This window comes from Bactrocera dorsalis, chromosome 6, assembly GCF_023373825.1.
Source record: "Bactrocera dorsalis isolate Fly_Bdor chromosome 6, ASM2337382v1, whole genome shotgun sequence".
NCBI classification, from domain to species: domain Eukaryota; kingdom Metazoa; phylum Arthropoda; class Insecta; order Diptera; family Tephritidae; genus Bactrocera; species Bactrocera dorsalis.
This window is the reverse complement of record NC_064308.1, coordinates 24684025-24695651: the sequence shown is the minus strand read 5'-3', so window position 1 is coordinate 24695651 and position 11627 is coordinate 24684025. Positions and strand designations below refer to the sequence as shown.

General features: G+C 39.6%; 1 protein-coding gene across 1 annotated transcript; it reads right to left on the bottom strand.

Moving 5' to 3' along the window:
• Positions 1-3338: 3338 nt before the first annotated feature.
• Positions 3339-9887, bottom strand: LOC125779395 (uncharacterized). Its single transcript, XM_049460739.1, has one exon. The coding sequence runs from the start codon at positions 5450-5452 to the stop codon at positions 4490-4492; it is 963 nt and encodes a 320-aa protein (XP_049316696.1). The 5' UTR covers positions 5453-9887; the 3' UTR covers positions 3339-4489.
• Between the last annotated feature and the right edge of the window lie 1740 nt (positions 9888-11627).

The following is an 11627-nucleotide window of genomic DNA, read 5'->3' as shown; positions in this document are numbered from 1 at the left end:
AAAGGCCAACGCAGAGTATTTCAACCAAAACATACGTAAGATAGTTGAGAATTCGCAGAAATGAAAGACAAACGAAAGAAAAAGAAGTATAACTTCAATAATGCACAAGCATACAAACATACATATGCGCACACATGTGAATATGTCACCAACCAAAAATTGAAACATTGTTCTACAAAAACAACAACAGCATAAGCATGGAACATTGTGTTGTGTTGTTGTGTCGGCCGAGCTGTGCCGAAAGAAACGAACAAACGATCGCCGATTGTCACCGCTTCGCTTGCTGCTCGCACATCTTCGCAGACAAGGTTGCGTTACATTCATATGGATGGAGCGAGGTTGCGCAACTTTGCGTTACTTTTATATGGAAGGTTGCGCAACCAGAATCTATCGCAACCTTTTCCGGCGTCGTATAAGAAGTATAACTTCAAAAATAAAAATTTACAAACATAAATTGCTGCGTCTAGGCCACCACAAAACAAATATACTTAATAAGAATGTAACGATCATTTTGGTTTGTGAAAACATAAATAAATAAAATAAAGAAACAAAATTTTACAAAGAGTTATCCAGTGGGAATAGTTAACACATATAAAACAACAAAAAAAACTAGAAGAATTCAGTGTTGAGAAAAACAAAAAAAATAATAAATATAAATAAAATTAAAAATTCATAACAAACATAAATCGGGCGCGCTCTAACAATAAAAATAGCAAAAATTACAAAACAAATCGGGCGCGGTCTAACAAACAAACAAAAAAAAATAGCAAAAAGTATAACATAAATCCGGCGCGATATAATTAGGAAAAAAAACATAACAACGAAAGCATACCTACATGCATATATACTTTACAAAGGAGGACACTAAACAAAGGAGGAAATTAGGAAAGGAGCATTAAACACGGGAGGAAATAGGAGTAAAAGAACACTAAACACTGGCGGAAACCGAAAGCTGAGGATAATATCCCCAAAATTATCTAAATATACAATATATGTACTTTTTTCTCCCAAAACTCCCTTGAGGCGAGACAAAGTAAGTCGTTTCCATTTTTTATTAACATATGTCGGGGTAAGTCGACGTAGGGGGCCGAGTTCGAATAATTAAAAGATTATTATTTTGGGTTCAAACGTTATAATATGTTGGTTTAATAATTAATTTGGTTTATACAAATATATATATGTGTATGTGTGCTAATATTAAAAATGAGAGTTAATACCTCTATACACTTATACATACGTATTGTTGTGATTTTAAATATGTTAATTCCTTTTTGTGTGCTGGATTTATTCCCTCGTTGTGGGTGTTTGATGATGAATTTTGGTGGATTCCTTGGTTGTCTCCGTATTGTTTTATGTAGTAGTTAGGGATTATTCTTGAGTTCACTTTGTATGGTAATTGTTCACTTGTTGTTTCGCTTGTATTCACTTGTTATATTCACTGTGTATTCCAATTGTATGTTTCTCCGTGTTCACTTGTGTGTTCGCTGCTGTTGGCGGGATAACAACATGCCTAAAGGCAAAAAGCGCGGGAAAGTTGTCTTCTTTGTTCCTCCTTTTTCGCCTGTTGCGTGAAGTTGGGGCGGTTTATACTCCTCTACATTACGCCTCTATTACTTTTTGTAATTTGTGGGAGTAATGCAGAGGAGTATTTGTTTGGATTAAACATCCCGGCCACCTTGCAGAACATGCGAAATAATTGAGTATTAATAGGGTAACTGATTGGGTATTGAAAAAATTGAGATTTTTTTTGAGTATTTATCAGCAATATACTTATGGTTAGATGGTGCCAGTAAGGGTCCAGCCAAATGCTGTATTCTGCGCTACCACCGTACCATTATCGGGTTTGAATAGTCCATTTCTGATGATTTGAGGGTACACATCTGCTCCAATCTCCAACGTTATCTCCCTGTTGCTGTGGAATTGAGGGTCAGCGAGAACTAAGTGTTCAAAGCGCATTTGCACATCGTCGCTTAGATCTCGCTCATAGGGTTTTTTGGGTAGCTTGTGGGTGATAACTGCGTTACATTCCAGAGAAAACTTTGTGTCATTATTTGAGCTGATTTGTATGCTACAAATACGATACGTGTTGAGGTATGTAATTGGCAGTTTTAAGTGTTTGACGAGTTCAGCTGCTATATTCGTGATTTTGAGGGTAGGGTTTAAAATGGCTCGAACTTCATGCCATTCACCATCGCATCTAAATCGTATCTTCAATGTGGGTACTAGGGTCTGCTTAGCCAGTAAGGATGGTAGTCGGGTCTCTATTGCAAGTGGATGTTTCTCCACAACATTGGCATCGTTGGTCGGGTATAGCCTCGGATGTCCGTGTAGGGATGAATGATGTTTCCCATGACATGACATGAGTTGGTGATTGTTGGGGCCATTTCACTAAAAAAGAAGAGAAAACTTGTATGTTATTCTGTATTTAATATCACAATTTTTGTGATGGGGCGGTTTACTGTGCCTTGAGCAGTTCGGATTTCAACCACTCGTGTTTTATGGTCTAAGCCGGGGAAGACCTTTTGGATTCGACCGAGCTTCCATTCGTTGGGTGAAGTATTGTCGTTTCTTATAACGACTAAGTCGTTAACTTCAACATTACGATGTGGGTATTTCCATTTATATCGTTTGTGTAGTTCCTTAAGGTACTCTTCCTTCCATCTCTTGCAAATGTGCTGGTAGAGTATTTTTAGTTTCTGCCATCTGTTAACGATGCTTAAATTTGCATCCTCTAAATTGGGTTCGGCAGGGGTTAGCAATGGGGTACCTATAAGGAAGTGTCCTGGAGTTAGAGGTTCCAAGCTTGTTGAGTCATCACTTATGGGGCTTATGGGTCGAGAGTTTAAACAGCTTTCAATGCGGGTCAATAGGGTAGCAAATTCTTCGAACGTGAATTTTTGTAGTTTTGCGATCTTTTTTAGGTGGGTTTTTAGACTTTTTACGCCTGCTTCCCATAATCCACCCATATGTGGAGCTCCTGGTGGGTTGAAGTGCCATGAGATATTTTGATGGCTATGGAGAGATGCAATTTGAGTTCGAAGTGTATGTAAGAATTCACGCCGATCTTTAACTAGCAACTGCGAAGCTCCTATAAAGTTTGTTCCGTTGTCGGAATAAAGATTGGCGGGGCATCCACGCCTCGAGAAGAAACGAGAGAATGCTGCTAGGAAGGCTTGTGTAGTGAGATCGCTAACGGGTTCGAGATGTATTGCTTTAGTTGAGAAGCATACAAATACACATATATATCCTTTGGTGATTAGACATGCTCTCCCAGTGTAGTTTTTGATGTCATAGGGTCCAGCGAAATCGATACCAGTGTTAGCAAACGGCCGGGTTAGGATGGTTCGTTCATTTGGAAGAGCTGCCATTATTTGGGTTTGTTGAGCCTTGTTGTGTATGATGCACGTTTTGCATTGATGAATGATTGTTTTAATCAGCATCTTTGCTTTGGGTATCCAGAATTCTGTCCTTAGGAGTCGAAGAACTAGCTGATTTCCGCCGTGTAGCGTTGCTAAATGGGTAAATTGAGTTAGTAATTTTGTCATACGGCTATTATAGGGTAATAAGATAGGGTGGCGCTCATTATATGATAGTGCTGCGAATTAGTTAATCTTCCGTCACTTCGCATAACTCCTTTAGGGTCAATGAATGGATTTAAAGTCAATAATGAACTTTTCTTATGTATTTGGGTTTTACGGGTCAATGCATCATATTCTTCTCGGAAATGTGTTTTTTGGGTGTGAATGATTAACTTCATTCGGGTTGTTTTGAACTCTTCCGGGGTTATTTCGTGGTTTGAGTAATCAATTTCTCGCCTCCTTGGTGAGGCATTTGCGCAAAACCTGAATAGGTAAGCGATAACGCGAATTGCTCTGGGGAATGAGGAAAACCTTTCGAGTATATCCTCTTGGGTGGTTATCGCAAACGTCTTAACGGGTTTGAATTCCACGGTAGTGTTGTATGTTTTCTCCGATGCTGGAAAATGCTCCTTTTCGTGTTGTAGCCATTGGGGTCCATGCCACCAGAGGTTGTAATCAAATAGATCGGTGGGTGTACATCCTCGGCTTGCCAAGTCTGCGGGATTGTCTTGGCTTTCCACATGGTTCCAATTATCGACTCCCACTTTCTCGGTGATTGCAGCTACTCGATGTGAAACGAAAGTGGTCCATGAACAGGGTGGTTTGTTTAACCAAGCAAGAACTATGGTTGAGTCAGTCCAAAAATGATTTTTATATTGGGTTAGGTGTAGTTGGGGTAGGGTAGAGTTAAAAAGGTTAGCCAGTAGTACCGCTCCGCAGAGTTCCAATCTGGGTAGGGATACGGTTTTAATGGGAGCAACTCTTGTTTTTGACACTAAGAGAGTTGTCCATATTTTGTCTCCAACTGAAACCCTTATATAAAGTGTCGCGGCATATGCTTTTTCTGAAGCATCAGAGAAACCGTGGAATTCAATGGTGGCTGTTGGGTTAAAATGGGTCCACCTGGGTATTTAAATTTTGTTGATGTTGTCGTAATCCTTTACGAAGCTGTTCCATCGATGAAGGGTGAGGGGTTTCAGGCTTTCATCCCAGTCAGTTTTATCCAGCCATATTTGTTGCATAATTATTTTTGCCGTGATTATTATTGGACTAAGCCAACCGGCTGGGTCAAACAATTTTGCTATGGCTGATAAAACTTCTCGTTTGGTGTATGCGGGTTTTTTCTCCATTGGGTTGACGAGGAAGAAAAATGAATCCTTTTTGGAGTTCCATCGAATGCCCAGGGTTTTGGTGTTCTCGGGTTCTGAAAGGTTGAGTGTTTCTGTCTCTAAAAGATGATCCTGTGGAAGTCCTTTCAGAATGTGTGGGTCATTGGAGGTCCATTTTCGCAGAGCGAATCCTGGGGTCTTCAGAGCGGAAATGAGTTCATCTCGTGCTGACTTTGCCGTGGTCAGGTCATGTGTTCCAGCTAAAACATCGTCTACATACATTTCCTGGCGAAGTATTTTGGCTGCTAATGGGTGGGTTTCTTCAACATCATCGGCTAGCTTCGTGAGGGTACGGATCGCTAAATACGGCGCACAGTTTATGCCGAACGTGACTGTTTGCAATTCGAAGTATTCTATTGTGTCTTCTGGGGAATTCCTAAATAGTATCCTTTGGAACCGAGTATGATTAGGGTCTACGAGTATTTGCCGGTACATTTTCTGAATATCCGCATTAAAAACGAATTGGAAGAGTCGCCAATTTGTGATCAGAATGACAAGGTCTTTCTGTAAAGTAGGCCCGATATGTGAGACGTCATTCAAGCTTTTGTGATTTGACGTGGGGCAAGATGCGTTAAATACCACACGCAATTTCGTGGTTATACGGTCGGGTTTAATGACCGCGTGGTGTGGTAAGTAATATTGGGTCGCTTTACTAGAAGGGTCATACTCTACTTTCTTCATTTGTCCGAGTTCCAAATATTCCATGATTGCTTTGTCGTATTCTGCTTTCACTTCGGGTTTTTTAAGTAAAGCTCGTTCATTTCTGAGGAATTGGGCCAACGCTATATGTCTAGAGTGCCCGATGTCAATATTGTCGGGTTCTTTGAAGGGTAGGGTTACTATATAGCACCCATCTGGATTACGACGGGTAGTTTTTTGGAAAATCTCCTCACAAATTTGGTCCGATTTGGAAACTACGGATTCCTTTGGGATTTCCTCCACCTCCCAAAAACGTGTGAGAAGACTCTCGGGATTCACTTTATTATGAAATGATACTATGGTGGAATTTTGGGAGGGTTGGGTTATGGGTCCGGACAATATCCATCCGAATTCTGTCTCTTGAGCTAAAAGTGAACCTAGTACGTTTCTCTTTACTCCATTGAGTAAAATACTTGGATAGATATCACTACCGATTAGTATATCCACGGGTCTGGGTTTGTGAAATTGGGTGTCGGCTAAAGAGAATCCAAGATTTTTAAGACACTGCTTTGGATCTATGGGGTATGAGGGTAAATTATCATTTAGGCTATTTAGTATAAATGCCTGTGCTGATAGCTTATAATTTGTGTTTAAGGGTGAGCAAAGCGTGATTTCACAAATGTTCGTTGGTGTTGCTGAACCTGCATTGTTTAGTCCGGTCACTTGGGCTGATACAGAGTGGGTGGGTATATCCAAGCTTCTCTGAAGTCTTCGAGATATAAATGTGGCTTCCGATCCTGAATCAATAAGGGCTCTCGCGGAATATCACTGGCCATTATGTTCTATTTGAACCATTGCAGTACCGAGTAATATCTGCTTCCTACTTGGGTTGGGTGGGTCTTGGGTTGATGATATAGTGGACTGTATAGTTGTAGTGTAGGCTTACCGATTTGTATTTGTGCTTTGGGTGGGTAGTGCGGTACTTGAAGCGTTTTCATGGTTCGAACTAGTGACGTTTGGTATTTCCGGAGTGGATTCAGGTCGAAAGCTGGATTCTCTGTGTATCAGAGTATTGTGTTTTTTGTGACACTTACGACACGAGAATTTACTCACACAGTTCTTGTAGCTGTGTGATATGGCCAAGCAGTTATAGCAATAACCATATTTTTTGATTGTGGAGATACGTGACTCCACATTCATTGCGAGAAATTTGGGACATTCTCGAATAGGGTGCTGCTTTTTACAGAGCTTACAGCTTTCTGTATCTATATTATGTTGAGTAAAGTTGAAATTATTATTTCTTTGGGTATTAGAGGGTCTAGCAATTGGCGTTTCAGCCACGTTTGCATGAAAAGTGTTGTATTTCCTTTCATCTGTTCTTTTAACTGCACCGGTGTGGAATGGGGGTAATTTTGCTACTGAAGCTTTGAAGTTTCCAACAGATTCGAGGGTTTTGTATTTGTGGGTTAAAAAACTGTCGAAATTTGACCACGTCGGTATATCTGAATTATCAGCTAGGGTATATTCAAACATTTCGAGAGTTTGTTTAGGTAGTTTGGAACTAACGGGTGATTTTTTTGAGGTTAGGATTTTCATGCATTAGTATTTGACAGATCACGTGGGATTTCAGACATGGTGTCAAAGAGAAAGATGCTCAGTATGCTTTGACATTTCATCATGAATAGACTTACTAACGAGCAACGCTTGCAAATCATTGAATTTTATTACCAAAATCAGTGTTCGGTTCGAAATGTGTTTCGCGCGCGTTTTTTGTTCAGCGATGAGGCTCATTTCTGGTTGAATGGCTACGTAAATAAGCAAAATTGCCGCATTTGGGGTGAAGAGCAACCAGAAGCCGTTCAAGAACTGCCCATGCATCCCGAAAAATGCACTGTTTGGTGTGGTTTGTACGCTGGTGGAATCATTGGACCGTATTTTTTCAAAGATGCTGTTGGACGCAACGTTACGGTGAATGGCGATCGCTATCGTTCGATGCTAACAAACTTTTTGTTGCCAAAAATGGAAGAACTGAACTTGGTTGACATGTGGTTTCAACAAGATGGCGCTACATGCCACACAGCTCGCGATTCTATGGCCATTTTGAGGGAAAACTTCGGACAACAATTCATCTCAAGAAATGGACCCGTAAGTTGGCCACCAAGATCATGCGATTTAACGCCTTTAGACTATTTTTTGTGGGGCTACGTCAAGTCTAAAGTCTACAGAAATAAGCCAGCAACTATTCCAGCTTTGGAAGACAACATTTCCGAAGAAATTCGGGCTATTCCGGCCGAAATGCTCGAAAAAGTTGCCCAAAATTGGACTTTCCGAATGGACCACCTAAGACGCAGCCGCGGTCAACATTTAAATGAAATTATCTTCAAAAAGTAAATGTCATGAACCAATCTAACGTTTCAAATAAAGAACCGATGAGATTTTGCAAATTTTATGCGTTTTTTTTTTAAAAAAAGTTATCAAGCTCTTAAAAAATCACCCTTTACAAAGATACATTAATATCGGATCCCAGCTTTGTGTGTCAATCTCAAGATTGTGTAAATTGGTTAAAACGTTATTGACCGAACGTTGTAAGCTTTTTATAGCACAACCTGTTTCCTGAGTTACTTGGGGTAGGTTAAAAAGGGTCTTTAATTGGGTGTTTACCTGCAACCTCTTATTTTCATATTGGTCGACTAAATTTTTCCAGGCAAGTATGAAACCATCATTTGTTAGGGGTGCGTTTTGAATAACCTCTCTTGCTTCTCCTCGGGTCTTCTGAGTAAGGTGAAAGAGTCTTTCAACGTTACTAATCCTTGGGTTACGGATATACAGGGCTGTAAACATATCCCTAAAGGTGGGCCAGGTTGTGTAATCTCCGTAAAAGATGTCAGTGTCGCATGGTGGAAGGTGAACTGCAGGAGCGAAATCCATCATTGTGGCTTCTGAAGTCCTTTCCTTAATGGGTTGGGTTGACACTTGTGTTTTACGCGCATCTACATCTTCGTTGATGGAAGCTAAGCAAGAGAGGTACATTCGATAACTTTTTTGATATTTTTCTTTCACTTTAAAGAAATCGATGGTTTCATGACTTTCGCGAGAAATTCTTCTGATCGCATCGTATGAGCGCTTTGCTTTTTCATAGAGCGAATTTAGTTCGACCCTTTTAATTTCTAGGGTATAGACCGAATCATCTTCACTTTGGGTCTGAAGATGGTCTTCCACGAATTCAATCAAATCTGTTGTTGTGATTTTGAAATCTTCCATTTCCATTTTTGGTTAAAATATCTTTGATTTTTGGGTTAAATGAGAAAAATGAGTCGCGTAGGGTTACGAAAATGTAAGAAAACAAATTTTAAAAACTTTTTGTATAGTGCTTTATTTATTTTAAAAATTTCAAATTAAATTTCTTGCTTGTATCTCGACGGTGTCCGATTGTTAATATTGATGAGAAATTATTAAATTTCCGATGAATCGCGGAAAAAAAATCGATAAATAAAAAAATTTGCAGGGTTTTGCACTTTTTCCTACTGGGTCACCTTTTTAATTCCCTACTGGGTATTTGTCTTTTGACGTGCTGTTTGCTAACAATTTTTGTCACCAACAAATATAAAGGAATGGGTGCGCTATTCGTATGTAGGTATGTAATGGCGGGTGTATATTTATTTATATATATAATTTGAGTTCAACGAGAAGAATGCAATAGCCGACGGCAAAATATATGCATATGTTTTATTATTGCACTTCTTCTCTTGGGTATGTATGTATATATAATTAAATAGTGCAAATCAAATTTTTGTCAACCCAATAAAACAAATAAATTATGCTTAAGTGTGCTTAAGGACACAATTTGGAAATTGGGTATTGTTTTTTAACAAATATGATTTGCACTTTATATTATTGTATAGAAAAAATATGGGCCGCACTTACAGTTTTTCCGCTTTATTAATTTCGGTTCTTTTTTATTTTTTTGTTTTACTTGAAGGGTGTTTGTTGCTTCAGCGTATAGAGTTTTTGTTTGTTGGGTGCACTCTTTTGATTTTTGGTTTGGGTCTGGAACTCCAACGATGATGTTGTTGATAAAATTCCCACGAAGTCTTTTTCTTTTAATTATCGCGGCTCGATAGGACCAAAAATGTCGGGGTAAGTCGACGTAGGGGGCCGAGTTCGAATAATTAAAAGATTATTATTTTGGGTTCAAACGTTATAATATGTTGGTTTAATAATTAATTTGGTTTATACAAATATATATATGTGTATGTGTGCTAATATTAAAAATGAGAGTTAATACCTCTATACACTTATACATACGTATTGTTGTGATTTTAAATATGTTAATTCCTTTTTGTGTGCTGGATTTATTCCCTCGTTGTGGGTGTTTGATGATGAATTTTGGTGGATTCCTTGGTTGTCTCCGTATTGTTTTATGTAGTAGTTAGGGATTATTCTTGAGTTCACTTTGTATGGTAATTGTTCACTTGTTGTTTCGCTTGTATTCACTTGTTATATTCACTGTGTATTCCAATTGTATGTTTCTCCGTGTTCACTTGTGTGTTCGCTGCTGTTGGCGGGATAACAACATGCCTAAAGGCAAAAAGCGCGGGAAAGTTGTCTTCTTTGTTCCTCCTTTTTCGCCTGTTGCGTGAAGTTGGGGCGGTTTATACTCCTCTACATTACGCCTCTATTACTTTTTGTAATTTGTGGGAGTAATGCAGAGGAGTATTTGTTTGGATTAAACATCCCGGCCACCTTGCAGAACATGCGAAATAATTGAGTATTAATAGGGTAACTGATTGGGTATTGAAAAAATTGAGATTTTTTTTGAGTATTTATCAGCAATATACTTATGGTTAGATGGTGCCAGTAAGGGTCCAGCCAAATGCTGTATTCTGCGCTACCACCGTACCATTATCGGGTTTGAATAGTCCATTTCTGATGATTTGAGGGTACACATCTGCTCCAATCTCCAACGTTATCTCCCTGTTGCTGTGGAATTGAGGGTCAGCGAGAACTAAGTGTTCAAAGCGCATTTGCACATCGTCGCTTAGATCTCGCTCATAGGGTTTTTTGGGTAGCTTGTGGGTGATAACTGCGTTACATTCCAGAGAAAACTTTGTGTCATTATTTGAGCTGATTTGTATGCTACAAATACGATACGTGTTGAGGTATGTAATTGGCAGTTTTAAGTGTTTGACGAGTTCAGCTGCTATATTCGTGATTTTGAGGGTAGGGTTTAAAATGGCTCGAACTTCATGCCATTCACCATCGCATCTAAATCGTATCTTCAATGTGGGTACTAGGGTCTGCTTAGCCAGTAAGGATGGTAGTCGGGTCTCTATTGCAAGTGGATGTTTCTCCACAACATTGGCATCGTTGGTCGGGTATAGCCTCGGATGTCCGTGTAGGGATGAATGATGTTTCCCATGACATGACATGAGTTGGTGATTGTTGGGGCCATTTCACTAAAAAAGAAGAGAAAACTTGTATGTTATTCTGTATTTAATATCACAATTTTTGTGATGGGGCGGTTTACTGTGCCTTGAGCAGTTCGGATTTCAACCACTCGTGTTTTATGGTCTAAGCCGGGGAAGACCTTTTGGATTCGACCGAGCTTCCATTCGTTGGGTGAAGTATTGTCGTTTCTTATAACGACTAAGTCGTTAACTTCAACATTACGATGTGGGTATTTCCATTTATATCGTTTGTGTAGTTCCTTAAGGTACTCTTCCTTCCATCTCTTGCAAATGTGCTGGTAGAGTATTTTTAGTTTCTGCCATCTGTTAACGATGCTTAAATTTGCATCCTCTAAATTGGGTTCGGCAGGGGTTAGCAATGGGGTACCTATAAGGAAGTGTCCTGGAGTTAGAGGTTCCAAGCTTGTTGAGTCATCACTTATGGGGCTTATGGGTCGAGAGTTTAAACAGCTTTCAATGCGGGTCAATAGGGTAGCAAATTCTTCGAACGTGAATTTTTGTAGTTTTGCGATCTTTTTTAGGTGGGTTTTTAGACTTTTTACGCCTGCTTCCCATAATCCACCCATATGTGGAGCTCCTGGTGGGTTGAAGTGCCATGAGATATTTTGATGGCTATGGAGAGATGCAATTTGAGTTCGAAGTGTATGTAAGAATTCACGCCGATCTTTAACTAGCAACTGCGAAGCTCCTATAAAGTTTGTTCCGTTGTCGGAATAAAGATTGGCGGGGCATCCACGCCTCGAGAAGAAACGAGAGAATGCTGCTAGGAAGGC

Coding starts and splice junctions, on each gene's coding strand:
- LOC125779395 (XM_049460739.1), bottom strand. CDS start 5,452: ATGGAATATTTGGAACTCGGACAAATGAAGAAAGTAGAGTATGACCCT.